The following is a 17,155-nucleotide window of genomic DNA, read 5'->3' on the forward strand; positions in this document are numbered from 1 at the left end:
AGACAGGTGGATCGGTGCCATCAGAAAGCTGCCTCCATGCCAGTCTGTGGGTTTGGCATTTCCCACCTCCCTTTGAGCCAACGGTTGGAGACAGCATAAACGTCAGGCACGCCTATACAGTATGTAAGAGGCGCTTTGTTTTGGGTTAAGGGAGTGAATGAATTTGGAAGCGGGAACGACCTTCCTGAACCTGTGTTGTGATCTCTTCTGTACCAGGCAGCACATATGCTGTTTTTTATGCAAACTTATAGCTGCCTTCTGCTTATTATGGCTCCCCACAAATTCTAGTTGGTCACTCCCACTTCCTTCCCCCTAAGTTTGTTTTACGACCCTTTTAAACATCTGCATATGAAAAAGAACGCTGCGACGTTCGAAATGCATTGGATGGGTCTTTTGCCACATTAAAGTGCCCTTTTAATCATTTTTTTGTCTTGGGTTCTTCCTGCTCCGTTTGTGCTGGTGTGCTTTTTGGTACTCCCTTTTCCCTGTAAACATCTGCATAGTCTTGGAAAGCTCTTTCCTGAGTTTGTAAGTGGCACCTACTTATAAGGAGGCTGCCTCAAACTTCTAACAGTTGGTAGAACCGAGGTGTGCAGCGCTGGGTTTGTCGGAATTTTAAGTGTCCCATGTTGGATGAGTCGTCCTGTGATTTAAAAATTAGACGCCACCAGTTATACCATTTATATGTATTGGGATCTGTTTAAATTTGACAGAGGATGTGCGAGTGCTCATTGTAAATTACTTAAGTTGTACTGTATTATTTCTTGAATTGTGAGAAAAGGGCCCGAGCCAACACTTTGCTTAATCACACACAACAAATGGTTTCTTTGAGTAAATAAGCTCTCCTCTTGACCAAGGCTGACTGTTGCAGACGAAACGTTGGTCTCTCTGGCTTATTAAATATTTCTGCTTTATTCCCTTGTGCCTATACTTTCGTCTCCCTGACTGCTGTTACTTGGGCTGTGCTGGATATCTGTTTTTAATATGGAGTACTGGTACTCTTTAAGAAAAGGAGAGTAATGCTGTCACAAATAAATAAAAATCGATCATTCAGTAAACCCCTTGAGTCTCTTCAGTCACATTAAAAAGTGGGTACAATGACAATCTATTGCGATAAGCCATTCCTTGCAAACGGTAATCACTTGCCAAACTTTGGTGGTGATTGACATCGATGTCTATGGAAATAAATGACTCCTTTTTAATTGCCAAATACAGTACCATTTCACATAGTCTATGGAGGCAAAATATCTTCAATGAAAGGTGCAATAAACATAATTTCTTGAAAGTTATATTTTTTTTTCCTCAGGGAGATATGTACTTTAAAGGAGCAGGGTTGTTATGGTGGGAATCATAGTTTGCCATCGTCTGCTCTTCTAACCCTGGCTTGTCTATACAGAGCGGCCACGTGCCGGCCGTGCGGGTGTGGGACGTCGCAGAACGCACCCAGGTGGCGGAGCTCCAAGAACACAAGTATGGGGTAGCCTGTGTGGCCTTCTCTCCAAGCTCCAAATATATAGTGTCTGTTGGGTATCAGCATGACATGATCGTCAATGTGTGGTCATGGAAGGTGAGTCCTGAGGAAGTGTAACCAAAACTGTGACACATATCCAGCGTGATGTGCAGATTTGACATGGCAGTATTGGTCCTAGTGTAGATTTGTTGCAGATGGTGATTCTGGCGTAAGACTTGTTAGGCCTTCATATCTATGTACAACTACATCTGAGAAGAATATTGGTAACCCAATAAAATAAATCACAAACGGCACAATGTGCACACGTGAGCCATACATTACTCCTAAGGGGCCCAATCATCTTATTCTTATCACATAAATATGATGTGCCAGTCTTTATTTGTTGATTGTAAAGTGGAATATGAATTCTATAAGTAAAGATAGACTAATGGCTGTTAGAAAAACGGGAATATTTTCACCAAGGAGACGTTTGTTAATCTAACAATCCCTCTGCCTGACCGGTTCGTGTCTTTCAGAAAAATGTGGTAGTGGCCGCAAACAAAGTATCCAGCAAAGTGACGGCCGTGTCCTTCTCTGAGGACAGCAGCTACTTTGTCACAGCTGGGAACCGTCATGTCAAGTTCTGGTATCTGGATGAAGCCAAGTCATCAAAGGTTGGTATGAAAATGCAGTCCAACGGTTTGGAATATCACAATGTCCGAGTCCGTAATGCTTGGTCATAACCTTCTGTTGTATACCAGAGGCGAATAATTGTAATTGCTATCAGTATTCTTACTATGCATGTAATGTAACATGGGAATTGGTGGCCAACATCAGCTAACTCATTCTGTGCACTTAATGTCAATCTCCCATTTTGGTCTTGGGGTTTTAGTTTTTAGTTCCTAGCGATCTAGGTTTGTTCGTGTGTGTCCCAACACTAATACAATTTATCCTTTGCCTCTTATGCTTTACAGAGGTTTCCAGCATCTAGAACGGTACTGTCTCACCTTTCCTGGTTTCACCTCCATGCTTTATCATGATCCATGTTCTTGTGGGTGTCTTTTCTCTAGAAAATGCTTTCTTTTACTTTTATATGAAGTCTGTCACTTAATAATTTTCCCAAGGGCGCCTAAGTTGAGACCCTTACATTTTTAGGGGGCGTGTCTGATTTGGACTTTGGTCCCTATCCAGAATAGTGAGAATCATGTAACCGTTACCAATGCACAAACTTTCACATCTGTGACTGGTCATTGATGTATCACTCAATGTATTTTATTCCACTTTTTTTTAACTTTATTGAATGGAGATCAGGGGGAGGTTGAGGAAATGCATAAAGCATTGTGCTAGAGTTCTCTACTGACCAAGTATCACGTCCACTCTTTTGTGCACGTGTGGGAAGGGGGTTAACCACAACTAGCCCCACAGTTGCCTTACATTCCTACCCTGCAGGGCACTACAAATGATCACTCACCCCAAAACCCTCGACTACACCCCAATAACACTGCCATCACCAGGTTCAATAAAAGCCCTATCACAGTTTATACAATATGAGCCATAGTGCTGTAGTAGGTTCCCCACCTAGGTAATGCATTGAAGGTGTGAGATCCCTATACACACCATGTGTCCCCAGTTAGATTTAAGTATCTCGGACACCATTTCCTGTACCCCATAATTCTTTGATCTGGGAGAGGCCTCAGGTAGACCTGTAGGGGTGAGTAGTTGGTCACTTTGCCTTGACCAGGGACACTTATGACTTGCCGTCTAGGAGGTGAGCAATTCTTTAATTCCATGTTTCAAATATTCGATAACTCTCCCAGTGATGGGGAGGTTCATGGTACCAGCCGCGTCTTACTCATGTTAACGTCCCGCTCGCACACGGGTGCAATGTAAAAGGCTTCTACAAAATCTCAAGGGTGAAATAGATTTTCTACCGTTTCTCATTGTGTAATTCGACCAGTTTTAAAATGACTACCACGAGTAGATTTACAGTTCAGACTCTCATGGCATCCCTAAGATTTGTGCAGAACATGTAGTATTCAAATTAATGTTAATCTACAAGGTTCTGGAATAGTGTCTTTTTGGCATGACCACATGGGTCTCTAGTGCTAAGGAATGTATTAGAGTGCTTTTGAAGCGTCTCTGTCCTACCTGTCCATGTATTAACCATGCAAAGTTGTTTGTAAAACTGTTCAGAGGACCTAGCGGCTCCTTCATTATTTGATTACCAAATAACCCATCAAACCCTGACTTTTGTTTAGGATACAGACCCTCCTGCACGGCAGAACTTAAATTAATTTAAAAAAAAAAAAGTGTAACCTCTTTATTGCGACAACTCTCGCACAAATGTGGTGTGGCCCAAATCAAGAGCAGAGTTTAAAAATCTTGAAGCATCCCACTAGGAAACAAAGCGAACAACCCCATTGGTCACACCTCCTCCTTAGGAGAAACCTACTGTTTGGCACACATCGTCCAAAGGTTTGCCATCCCTAGTCTGATCTCGGCTGCACTGTGGCCCTGCAGGTAGTTGGCATGTATGCGTTGCTTGGCAGTTTGTGACCTGCAGTGTCCTTGGCAGGTCAACTCTACCATTCCCTTGCTTGGCCGCTCCGGCCTGCTGGGGGAGCTCAGAAACAATTTCTTCACCGATGTGGCGTGCGGGAAGGGCAAGAAATCGAGCAGCACCTTCTGCATCACCTCTTCAGGGCTCCTGTGCGAATTCAATGACCGCAGGCTCCTGGACAAGTGGGTGGAGCTTAGGGTGAGTGTGAGCACTGGGGGAAGGGGGGGTTCCATGGTAAATGGAAGCTTTGGAGAATTTTTAGCCTTTAATGTCTCTTGCTGCCTTAAAAAAACAAAAATAAATAAACCGTCAAGTAAATGGTTCTTTTTACCCTGTTTGTAGAGGAGTAATTAATTTATTGGTCGGACAAACCGAAGTAACTGATATGCTTGAAATCATTAGTCCTGAAAAACATACTCCTTTTCTCAAGCTACAAATAAGTAAAGCTGTTAATCTAAGGCTAATTTTCCTCTTTCTGAGGAATCTGATTACATTGATATATTGTTTTTTGGCCCACTACATTGGGCTTTCCCCTAGGAAAGGTTGCTACTCCTGGCAGCAAAGAGGTCAAGGATAATTGACCTTTAATTTAAAGAAGAATATAAATGTTGTGTGCGAAGTGAGGCTGCTCTGAAAGTGGCATACATTTCAGACCCGTCTGGCAAGAAAGGGGTTAATATTAATGTATTATAACTCTCTGCCTGAATGTGACATTGCCACCCGGGGTCTAATCTGCGCCCACTCCACTGGGGTCAGGCGTTGCTTCTCTGCAAGGTTACAGTCCACTCGTTAACCTGCTGACCTTTGTCTCCCCTTTCCACAGACCACTGTGGCAAACAGTATCCTGGTAAGCCAGGACTACATCTTCTGCGGTTGTGCCGACGGCACGGTGCGGATCTTCAATCCCAACAACCTGCACTTTCTCAACACCATGCCAAAGCCTCACAGCCTCGGAGTGGACATTGCCACCGTCACTGAAGCAAGGTGAGGCCATCGGGCACCAAGGGTTCTTCATTATACTGCAATAGTGATGACGTTTCCGTGCAATAGTACCCAGATGGGCACGTGGATTAGAGTACCACAGCCCCCTCCGGCATGTCACGATCTTGTAATCACACGGGAGCGATGACATGATCGTGGAGTCACTGATGCGGACGGAAGAGGAGTCGTTCAGATTGTGCTGTAGGACGCAATGTTTCCTAGCAAAGGAACACCAATCCCATGTTGTAGTTGCGTCCGGGCACCTAGCATGCCGGACCTCAACATGGTAGCTGTCATCAGGGACACGCCACAAAGGCCTACAAGAACATGCTATTATTATTATTAAAGGCTCAATGTAGGGGTTCTCCACTCCAGTCCTCAAGATTTCTCCCCTCCCAACAAGTCAGGATTTCAGGATATCTCTGCTTCAGCGCAGTATTGAGCCACCTGTGCTGAGGCAGGGATATCCTGAACAACTGACCTGTTGGGGTTTTGAGGACTGGCGTTGAGAACCGCTGGCTTAATAAATATCCCAAACTGTCTCCACTACTATATCCAGATACAACTCCCAGCATTGGAAGAGGCAGAATGAATGTATTAGTGGGGGCTGTCCTCAGCCACAAACTGGTTCTACACTTATACTGGTATTGCTTTTAGCATTTGGTATCGTTTTCAGATCCCTTGGCATTTTGGGCCGACCCTATTCCTTAAATCTGTGTGGTAACCTTCAGACCTCGCTTCTCGGGTGAAGTTACGTGCCCAAGCTCATAAGAAGGGACAGCAGGACTTGCTTGGAGTTCTTCCTCTGTATTCCGCGAGGCCGCTCCTTCTCCCAGCTGCGACTTTAACCATCTGCAGTTGTGATACATTGACATTATATTTAGGAGAGTTCTTGCAATGCTTCCTAGAAGCAAAGTACTGCACTAATGCCAGGGACCTGTTTAAGAGCTTATATCTGTGTTACTGGGGCCTTTAATCGTTTTATTTTATAACAGTTATGTAAATGGGGTGAGCGGAGACTTGGGAGGGGTTTGATTTTTTTTTTTCTCTCTGGCTATTCTATTTTCTGTGATGTATTTGTATTGAATAAGATTTTGCACAGGCAAAAGCCCTCTTTGTATCCCTCTCCTCTTACCTTCAGTGACCAACACCCCCCCATTCAGAAGCCCTTAAGAGTTGGTTAAATTTGTAATTCATTTCTATGGAAAGAAGCCAAATGTGTTGCTGGTCGCATGGTCAGAATTATTTAGGTCTGCCAATTAGATTGTTGTATTGGTTTCTAGCCAGCTGTGTGGGACCGCACTTTTAAATCAGGCATGCCACGGGACCACTGGCAGTCTTCTTGCAGACTTGTAAAACTTGTACCCCTAATCCTCAATCTGCTCCCTTACCCCCAGCAGCCGTGGTATATTTGCATAGGTTATAAACGCATTTGATCTCTGCTCAGGCTTCAGACTGGACCCAGAGGATGAATGGAATTCAGGCTTACAATTTGTGCTGTATTTTTCTCCAAGAGAACAGGCATTCCTTTGATCCGTTGCTCTGCATGTGGGTTCCTCGTCCCCTGACCCCCAGCCCACAGCTGCACTCTTGGCTCAATAGATTCTGTGTTTCTCCAAATCGCTCACTGCGAGTTCCAGCTTAATAAGCACTGGAGTCTTTTCATATGGCTGTGTCTTGCAATGACTTCTATGGAAAGTAAATTCATTGTATATAGAAAGTGTCTGCAGCAAGGCCAGGTACCAGGAGGAACCCTTCCAAGTCACATTTCTCCGTTGATTCCACAGAGAAACGATTTACATATACAGTAGCAAAGGTTGTGACTCCATTTCCTATTCTGGAGATATGATAAAGGGAAGAGTAACTTACTTTAACTATATAGCAGTGAGAAGTAGTTTGTGGTGTGATTGACAAATAGACTTAAAATCAGCAATCCCCCAACTTCAATCCCACATTTGCCGTGTGTTACAGGTTGGGAACCGGCGTCCCCCCCTGGAGCTGAGCCGTACTGTTTTCAGCTCTGGGAATGCCCACGTTTCCGAGATATTTACTGCTGAAGTTACTAAGTTCTAAATCTCCCTCCAGGGGAAACAAACTCGCTGGCAAATCTCTGGCCAATAGGAAGCTGCAACATCATCGTTGGCGGTTTCCTTTTGGACAGCTATTTAAAAACCTTTTTTAAAAACCAGGAAGTAATACCGGTTACCTCCCCCGCTGAGCATCTTGGGAAATACGGGCGTCAGGAGTTGACAAATTGTGCGGTTCAACTCTGGAGAACCACCTGGTTACAAACCGGATTACAAAAAATAAAATAAAAATGATAATGATTGCTGCTTTAATGTCCACATTGTGATTTATATATAAAAGGTCTCGCATCTCCGTAATTGACACCGGATTAATAGACGCCAAGAACTCTGTTGTTGCCCATTCTAGTTATGGAAGCAGATGGGGAAAGAGTGTGTAAGGTCCGTTTGTTTACACCTGGGAATACTTTGTATTTCACACCCTTTTCTGAAGGCTCCTGTAGAGACAGCTGTAGGAATGGAGGGGGATCAGCAGCTGTGTGAAGATATTCCTAAACTACGATCAATAAATAAGTTGTTGGGGGTTATTGTATATTTGTGGCACCACCATTACTAGTACACAGTGCAGTGCACGGGGCCATTGATTCCTGGCTTGGGGGGAATGCAGTGTTGGATGCAGTTCAACTTACATTGAACCAGTTTAGGATGTCACAAAGATCTGCTTGGATAACTGCAGAATTGGCGCACACAACTTCAAGTGGAAATCTCTCCTTGGGCCAGACTATATATTTCTGGGCCGTAACATATTCACGTTGTTAAATCTCGGTGACTGATGTACTTTTTCCTCCCCTTTCAATAAATGTTTTGATTTTTATAAACCTTTACGAAAAAAGAATATTTTTGTTAGAGATCCAAGCACATGTGAATGTAATGTACACGGAAGGCAAGTAGTAACTATATGGTAATATAACCTATAGAAATACAATCCCATTCTGGGGAGAGGAAGGCAGAAAAGACAAAGGGGAAAGCCCCCATTAATAAATAAAAATGCATAGCACCCCAGAAGGATTAAGAATGATTATTTGTCATTATTGCTTACTGTCCAAGGATTGTAATTCAATCCTTATGAAATAACCTAGCAACCAGGTACAAATGTAGGTGAAATTGTGTTTAAAAAGAGGCATGATTAATTTCCTCCGGGTCCTCTTCCCCATCTCTGGGCCGGAGGTCACACCCTTCCCTGTCATCATTGCTTCAGCAGTGACCACATGAGCCCGCCCCTCCGCTGACTGAAGCGGAGAGGACGCCTCTTTCATATCGATCGAACCCACCTCTCCATTGGAGCAGTAAACCCGGGAATCCCCAAGAAAACGAGCATTCGTGACGTACCAGCTACATCATATGGGCACTTCAAATCGTAATTCGGATGTGGTTTCCCCTCTAATACTTTTTTTTTTTATTAAACCGATCATGCTGCGATCCGTTGTCAAACCACATGTTGGAGAGAGACTGGATGAACCAGCTACCTGTGCATACAAGTTTGCAAACGGTTATCGCAGAAACGCAAGGGAAAGATTGTATAAACTTCCCAGAGCGTTTGGTTACTATGGGTATGTTAAGAGTTAAAACATATTTAAAAACAGGTTTGATATGTATAAACGTGCTGTCAGTCACCTACATTTAACCTATAGAACACTGGTTCCACTTCATAGATTGCCAGCTCTTTGAAACAGTGCTCTGTTTATTTCCTAAAGACGCCCCTCTTTTTCCCCTTTGCGCCCACTTAGCCGTCTCTTCTCCAACGCAGCAGACGCCAAATACCCAGACACTGTCGGCATGACCTTCGACCCCGCTAACCAGTGGCTGTCTTGTGTGTACAATGACCACAGTCTGTACGTGTGGGACATCAAGGACCTAAAGAAAGTGGGGAAGGTGTACTCTGCGCTGTACCACTCTTCATGTGTGTGGAACGTCGAGGTATGTTGATGCTGGGAGTTCTCTATTCCCCTGTAACATACGGTAGCCGGGTCTTTTCGCTGTGGTTGCAATATAATGGAGTCTCTATCCGGTAGGCCAGAGGTGGCGAACTGTGTAGTCCTCAAGGGCCTCCAACAGGTCAGGATATCCCTGCTTCAGCACAGGTGGCTCAGTCTTTGACTGAGGCACTGATTGAGCCACCTGTGCTGACGCAGGGATGTCCGGAACACCTGACCTGTTTAAGGCTCTTGGGCCGGAGTTAGCCACACCTGCTGTAGCCCCTAACCTGTTATAACTGTCTCAAGCTTTCACTTGGCACAAACTTTACTGTCCTGCTGCACAATCTTGGTTGCACAATCCACTTGACCCCTTCAATGCCGGGGTGGGGCTAGCCAAGCATTTCTGTGCCAACCCCTGTGGCACTGAAGGGGTTAGGTTAGTCTGTATTTGCTATGGCTTTATGATTGCGTGATCAGGACATGCATTTCTGCACGATCCATAACCTGGTTTCACTTGAATGCATCAACAAAGACTCCAGCGCTCGGTATGCAAGGACAAGCTCATGGCAATGTATTGAGTGAGTGAAGCTTAACACGTGCAAGCAAAATGTCACACGCGCATGTTTCTTACCCTTCTCTCAACATTTATTTATTTATTTAAAGCTCAGCGATTCTGCGTTACCATTAACTTGAATGGTGCTGTGTATTTCTGCAAGTGGGAACAATCTGATTTGAGCTATAATGCAAGGCTTTGTTATATAGATAAAGAAGAAATTGCTCAACCGTGCTGCTCCCTGCTCTGGTTTGCTGATTTTAAATGGAAAGTTTTTTTATTTTGCCAGGTTGCCGCAAAAAAGTACACGCTGGCACGCTGGTGTCATATCTTCTGGTGACGCTGTGGTTTGTTGTTGGCTGTTGAGATTTAGTGCAACCCAGTAACCCCACTAGCGTAAAAACAAACACCCGCTGCACAAAGCTTTAAGATACTATAGAAAGGGAGATGTCATTTTTAAAACATCTCCTCTTCTTTATAAAGCGGAAGTTTAGGCGTAAGGAAATTAATGTAACGTTTGTCCTATCACACGGGAATTGGGTGCGCCGCAACTTCGCGGCACATTTTAACCGTTTCGGCGCCGGGGACGTTACGAGCCTCCGAAGGTTGATGTGTGGGAAATTACAGATATTGGGTATACAAGTGCCCTATTTGACACACGGGGCTAATTAGGAGTCCATGTTTCTCTGACTTAACCAACTAGATTGGTCTTTGTAAAAAATGGATCTGAGTTTAATGATCTCCCTCCCCAGGTATACCCGGAGGTGAAGGACAGCAACCAGGCCTGCCTACCCCCAAACTCCTTCATCACCTGCTCTTCCGACAGTACCATCCGCCTCTGGAACATGGAGACCTCCAACATCCACGGCACCGCGCTGCACCGCAACATCTTGAGCAGCGTGAGTCACCGCGCAATGTAGGGAGGGGATTCCAGAGAAAGCGGCGGTCGTAAAAAGGAACCCCTTTCGCTTCAGGGGCATTGTAGGCCCCTTCAGCACGGAAGGGGTTAACTGGGGTTATGGTTCTACCGCAAGTCCTTGTGACCAACAGTTTGGAGACCTCCTGGAACCCTGTAGGGAGATCTGTGATCACGTGATCCTACTAAACTGTGTTTTTTTTATTTTTTTGTAAGGTATTGGGTTAGAAAATAAAGGCTTAATGGGAGTATGACATTTTCATGCAAACAGAGCTCCCCGTACCGCGTTTTGCGCTCCGAGCACCCGTCTGCCCTCTGAGCTCCCACGCGGTTTGTGATGCAACCTGCTGGCCTTTGCAAGGGTTTCATTGTTGTGATTTTTAATTGTGGGCTAGATAACATCTTTATTGGCAAACTTATTATTTTATAATGTTTTGAATGATTGTTCAATGTTTTATGCATCACTAGGACCTTTATTATTAACCTCTTCACTCCCAGCAGTGCACTGCATGCCTCTAGCAATGAGTTAAGCTTTGACATCCCTGAAATGCCCATAAAGTTAACATGCGTGTTACTTCCAAGAGTTTTGATGGTGTTTCTGAAGATGTCTGGATTGTATTTTTTGTTTAATTATTTTACTTAAAGTATTATTTTGTAACTTTCTCTTCTATATCATATCACTTAAAGCAAGCTCTTGTTCCTTTCCCTTTGTCCTGCTTACCGCCGATAACCCCTTGTATTACCAGGACCTGATGAAAATTCTCCTGGTAGACAGCAACACCCAAGCATTGACAGATGCAGACTGCAACTCCGCTGGACTTGGGGACAAAGTGGATTCTCAGGCGCTGGATACCAAAGTCGGGATTCGCACAGTGTGTGTGAGCCCCACCGGGCAGCACCTGGCATCAGGGGACAGAACGGGCACCCTCAGGTGATGACGGGGAGCGCATAAGGACAGGGACAATGAGGCTAACAAAGCCCATACTGGTTAGAGCACTTCACCTATATCATCTGTGATCTTCCATTGATAGGGTGCATGAGCTGCAGAGCCTCGCCGAGCTCCTGAAAGTGGAGGCTCATGACTCGGAGATCCTCTGTCTGGAGTACTCCAAACCCGAGACAGGTAAAAGACTACTTTGCAAGGTGGAAAGAGATAGGTTGTGGGTTCAACTTCCACCAAAACTACTTGCACACAGCATGATGTTAAGCAATTCTTAGTCTTGTGTTCCAGTATATTTTGGGAATACACAGAGATTAATATCTGAACTTGGCCATTTCCAGTTGTCTATTAACCTCTTAGTGTCTCACGCGCCTGCAATGCAATCAGTGGCTTCCTCTCTGCCATTATAACTGTTTATCCAACACACTTTTTCCCCCCCTCTACCTGATTCAGGATTAAATCTCTTGGCCTCCGCCAGCCGCGACCGACTCATCCACGTGTTGGATGCTTCTAAGGATTACAGCCTGCTTCAGACCTTTGACGACCACTCTTCATCCATCACGGCAGTGAAATTTGCTGGTAAATGCTCCAGCTGCCCTCTGCAGGATCTTTCTGATGCTGTTTTATTACTACTGTTCCTAAAAGGACCGTCGCCCTCTCCTGCTTGTTGACTTCTCTGCACTCTGCATTGATTTTTCTTTCCTATCCCCACAACGATTACTTTCCCCCTTGGCTTCATTCACCATCTCTCCCCTCACTATCTGCAGTACCTATAACTCTCTATATCGCGCACTCTTGCCTTTAAAATCTCCCTTTATGACTTCCTCTTATCCTCGTATATACACCCCCTCTTTCCTACCCCACCTCACTATTCCCTCTCTGTAGCTACGTGTGCCACGTACATTAAATAAAAACATTACTGGTGGGGATTTTGCATGTTTGACACGTATGCGACCATGCCTTTCCCCATTATCGCTTGGCCATACAGTGCTTCCACTGCAGCAAGGGATCCTGGGTAATGACATGCAAATGAGTACTCGCAGTGAGTAACTCTACGTATCCATTTTAACATGGACCCCATAAGCTTATGCCTGCCATATTACACCGCTTTGCAGCACAGCCCGGGTTGAAGTGCATAGCCAGTAACCCTACTCACAGACAGCTGTGTGAGACCCAAAAAGCCCAGTTTGAGTTGCTGGCTATTGAGTGTGAAGCTGGTACGTGGGTATAATCGGACATTAAAAATGTTATGATGGGTAAAAAAAGTGACCCAAATCCTCCACCGTACAGTGTACAGTAAATTAAAAACAAGTTCAATCTCTTTCCCCAGCTAATGATGGGAAGGTGCATATGATCAGCTGTGGGGCAGATAAGAGCATCTACTTTCGCACGGCTGAGAAGGTACGTTTTTAGTGACTTTGTATTACATGCAAACACTGAACGAGTTCCAAGAGAAGCAGGAAACGCTGCATAAAATGGGCCATATTTAGTAAGGGGTGCTACCCAGCAAGACCCCACCTGATACCAGAAGAAACATTCTACCTGCGAGAGATCTTGGTGTAATCTCAAGCCGCCCACAGCGTTGTCTGGGCAGCCGCGTCTAAATACATAAGATCGGTACATCTATCCCGACCCATTGGGTCCCACCTAGTACTTTTCTCAGAATGAGAGATTTGTGCGTGTAATCTTTTTCTATTGCTATTGCTAGAACATCAAATATATATTTTTTTTGATGGCTGAAACGCATTCTTCTGGTAATTGTGGCATCTCCCGGTGTTTTTGTTTCCCCTCAGTCGGGGGAAGGAGCTGTTTCTTTCACTCGCACGCACCACATTGTGCGGAAAACCACCTTGTATGACATGGATGTGGATCCTAGTCTGAAATACGCAGCCATCGGGTGTCAGGACCGCAACATCAGGTGGGTGTGATAACAAGATGGGGGACCCACCGTTCACTACAGAGTATCGGGGCATCTGTTCCGACCAGCCTGACTGACTATGGGAATATCCACCACCACAGCTGGCTGTGACCTTTCTTTATAATGTTTTGATCTTCCTGGCTGTAGCAAGGGATAAATTCGCAAAAGGCCAAAAAAAGGACTCCGATTTTTATTTCTACCGCCAGCTTTTCCTGTAAAATGGCATTAACCGTTCTAAATGATGGAGAATGTGGGACAAGGGAGCGTTTTTAGTTTTATTGCTGCATCTAGTGGATGTGAGACTGGCTTTAATAACCTGGTGATGTGTTGGGACGGGGTCTCATACATTCCTGGGCCTGTCTGCGAGTAGACTGCTGGACCATACGTTTCCCTGCCGCTTTACATGAATGCCTCTAATGGATCTGCATGTATAACCCTGTGCCTCTATTTTGCCCATTAGGATCTTTAACATCAGCAGTGGGAAGCAGAAGAAGCTGTATAAAGGGTCACAGAGTGAGGACGGGACACTTATTAAAGTACGTCATGTTTTGATAAGCTTTTTAACACAGTGGTGATTGTCGTCAGATTATCTGAGAGAAACCACTCTTCCGGTGCCTTATTTACAACATGATGGCTCTGAGGCCTAAAGTTTCGTTTCTAGAGTTTTAGTTAAATATATACAACGGTCAGCGATTAGGGCTAGAATCTATGCAGGGAAGAGTTGTGGAAGTCGTTTGCTCGAATGAATAGTAGATTATTTCGCACCAGGCATTGCTTAATATGGAGTGAGAGGTGGGAGAACAGACAGATCAGCTGCAAAGAACAAGGAGACCTTTAAATGGAAGTAGAATGAGTGCGTGTCTTTTGAAGTGGGAGATCAGTGGTGAAGGTATTGTAGTGTTGTCAGGAAACCATTTAATCTGCCTGTGAATTCTACTACACATCTGTGCACTGATATAATTATATATGACTGAGCCACTGTGAGAATTGGTTCAAGTGCAAAAAATAGATTTTACTGAACATTTACTCCGTGGCGCACAAGTTCTTTAGATGCCACTTTTGAACTAAAAAAATTAAACAGACCACTTTTAAAGGTGTAGTAACCATAACCCGTTTTAAAATAGAGTTCCAATGGCCTCAGGATGTGGGGAAATGACAGTAAAGTGGCCTCGTGGTTTTGGAGTCACATTATTGAGGCAACTACTTACTGCAAAGTGTGTGTGTGTGGTGTGTGTGTGTGTGTGTGTGTGTCCTTTCTGAAAATTGTGTGTGTTCTGTTATAGTAAACTGAGAATGCGCCTGAACAAAGCAGAATAAACTATTCTGTTAAATGTCCTGTAATTGGTTAATGGGCCATATTTATGATGGGCCCGTAGTGTTCAGCCCTGGAAGATCCCATGGAATAGCACTGGTTTGTAAATGAGTCCATATGTTTGTTTTTATACCCTGCTCTGAGAGACCTGTGCTTCTCTTTGCTTTTGTAGCAGAGTGGTTAACCTTGGTCTTTGTCTTCTCTCTAGGTTCAGACCGACCCCTCTGGACTTTATATTGCCACCAGCAGTTCAGACAAAAACTTGTCCATCTTTGACTTCTACTCCGGGGAGTGTGTTGCCACCATGTTTGGACACTCTGGTAAATTTTTGCAAGGTTCATGTTGACCGTACCAACTCCATTGTTCGCACTCAATGTTAAATCCATCTTCCATCTTGACATGGACATGCTGCACTGCATAGGCCCACTGAATATCTCTCTATACTTCCCATCCCTACATAGCCATGCTCTTTCTCCATGAAGAAGTAAAGTAGCCCCAACTGGGGCCAATACCAGCTCTGCAATGGCAAGGAACTCTGCAATAACCAATTGGAAAGACTCTAGTTAGGAAGGGTTTCTTAATTTCTGTTGGGTGGGATTAAGTGGCATTATATGCAGGTTATAGGAGCACCGATTTGGCATTATTGCCAGTATTTTTCTTGGCTTCTGTGTTTACGGTTGTCGAGAAAAATGTTATCTGCCACAAATGATCCATCTGTGTGTTTTGATATCACTATATGAATGAGATATAGACTTGTGTGTTGCTTGACTCTTGCACAAAGGGGCTAACTTGTGGCTTATTGAGCCTTCCTGGCTTTAGGATCCTATCTCTGAATTGGTCTATTGAGTTACATTATATACATATACGTGACCTCTCTCATAGCATTTGACGGCAGATAAGAGCTATGTGGGCCTCCTAGTCTGGCTGTCTTCTCATGTGATGTAAAACCTCAGACACGCTTTGAGCCTTGGCTTTCATATGTAGCGTCGCCTCCCATCTATTCCAAACATTTTTTTAATTGCCTAACTATATTCACCTTTGCCACCTCTGGGTGGGTATTCCATGAATCCACCACCCTTTCCATGAAGTCATTCCTCGAATTTCCCCCAAGCCTCCCACCCTCTCCATTCACATCTTACCTTCTTCAGTCCTCTCACCGTAAGGGACAGCAACACCGCCAAGGTGTTAATAGACAAGTGACCCTTCTGCTTTTTTTTACCCAGAGATTGTAACGGGGATGAAGTTTACCAATGACTGCAAACACCTGATTTCTGTGTCTGGAGACAGGTAAGGAACGTGTACCAGGAGTCAAAATAGTTATATTAAACCAACAATGCGTCTACCATAAAATGCATAAAAAATGGTATTCAGGCAGCATTGTATTTATTTTTACATGGACACTTTTTGATGAGGCTGCTGACCGCACAGAGCAGTAAATGAACGTGCATTGGTCACCTAGCTTCAGAGTAGTGCGGGTAACAAAGTGTTACATTTGTGTGATATCAGGGCATAGGCGCTATTACACGCACTTTGCGTTCAACCAATCACTCAGTTTTTGTCGGCAGCCCCTGTAGTTGTGAGATTAAAGTCTTTTTTTTAGATGCAGTTTATTTTCATTCTTGTTTGAATGCCAATAAAAAGGTTGTTCGTCCCCGTGACGCAAACCTGTGTTTCTTTGCAGCTGCATCTTTATCTGGCGCCTGAGCTCAGAGATGACTATCGGCATGCGCCAGAGACTCGCTGAGATGAGACAACGTGGAAAGCAGGCGGAGAAAGCGGCACCACACAAGTCTGCAAACACCAGGTAACGTGTTTATGGACGGGTGCCCCATAATACAGACGGGAGGGGAGCTTTATGTTCTCCCGTGGAGTCTGTGGCTTTAAGCGCCTGAGGGGTTTGCAATGCCTGGCTGACCTGTCCAGATTTTTACACCACACTTTGTTCCATGGTTATGTTCTGGGAGAGTCCCAAGCACGAAATGCTAAATTATGCATGTGTTGGGAAGATTCGCTTCTGCGTCCCAAGGCCACACTTACCTGTGGGTTGCAGCTCCTCTGTGTAGGACCGAAGGCAGATTTCTGTAATAATGACTATACTGTATATTGGTCCTATGTGCAACATAATCTGTATTTTATAAGCCAGAGAGGAACATCTAATCAACTCATAGATACAAATTCATTCAACCATCCAATAAGATTCTAATGCAACTGAAGTCCCCTTCTGGCCCACACGGGCCTGCTTCACTGAGCTGGTGAAGTGAACAGAAGAACCCCACTGCGTGCTGCCATTAAGAGAAGGTCTGATCATCGCAGGGCCCAGTGTATCATCCAGAACCGAGGCGGCTACAACTCAAGGCATGGAGTAGGAGAAGCAGAGACTTTTGGGGGATTTAATGCGGCGTGGTGTACCTTCCACACGTGTCTTGATAACAGGGAAGACCCGGGCTGTTTCTTGCAGATGATATTGGACTTTCTTCAGGCATGTTTTTGATCATAAGTCCCTGTTAAAGCAAAGTACAAGTGGC

General features: G+C 44.6%; 1 protein-coding gene across 5 annotated transcripts in view; it reads left to right on the plus strand.

Moving 5' to 3' along the window:
- Window positions 1-17,155, plus strand: part of MAPKBP1 (mitogen-activated protein kinase binding protein 1) — a 99,441-nt gene that overhangs the window by 68,818 nt on the left and 13,468 nt on the right. For 4 of the 5 annotated variants that reach the window (XM_075614313.1, XM_075614314.1, XM_075614312.1 and 1 more), the window contains exons 6-21: window positions 1,397-1,567; window positions 1,987-2,124; window positions 2,425-2,445; window positions 4,026-4,208; window positions 4,834-4,994; window positions 8,803-8,992; window positions 10,297-10,443; window positions 11,207-11,391; window positions 11,492-11,583; window positions 11,854-11,979; window positions 12,731-12,801; window positions 13,194-13,318; window positions 13,779-13,854; window positions 14,839-14,950; window positions 15,854-15,917; window positions 16,312-16,434. In XM_075614313.1, coding sequence (XP_075470428.1) covers window positions 1,397-1,567; window positions 1,987-2,124; window positions 2,425-2,445; window positions 4,026-4,208; window positions 4,834-4,994; window positions 8,803-8,992; window positions 10,297-10,443; window positions 11,207-11,391; window positions 11,492-11,583; window positions 11,854-11,979; window positions 12,731-12,801; window positions 13,194-13,318; window positions 13,779-13,854; window positions 14,839-14,950; window positions 15,854-15,917; window positions 16,312-16,434 — 1,985 coding nt within the window. The remainder of the gene's footprint in view (window positions 1-1,396; window positions 1,568-1,986; window positions 2,125-2,424; window positions 2,446-4,025; window positions 4,209-4,833; window positions 4,995-8,802; window positions 8,993-10,296; window positions 10,444-11,206; window positions 11,392-11,491; window positions 11,584-11,853; window positions 11,980-12,730; window positions 12,802-13,193; window positions 13,319-13,778; window positions 13,855-14,838; window positions 14,951-15,853; window positions 15,918-16,311; window positions 16,435-17,155) is intronic. The other variant, XM_075614315.1, reaches the window with a different exon arrangement.

The sequence above is a fragment of the Ascaphus truei genome, chromosome 9, assembly GCF_040206685.1.
Source record: "Ascaphus truei isolate aAscTru1 chromosome 9, aAscTru1.hap1, whole genome shotgun sequence".
NCBI classification, from domain to species: Eukaryota; Metazoa; Chordata; class Amphibia; order Anura; family Ascaphidae; genus Ascaphus; species Ascaphus truei.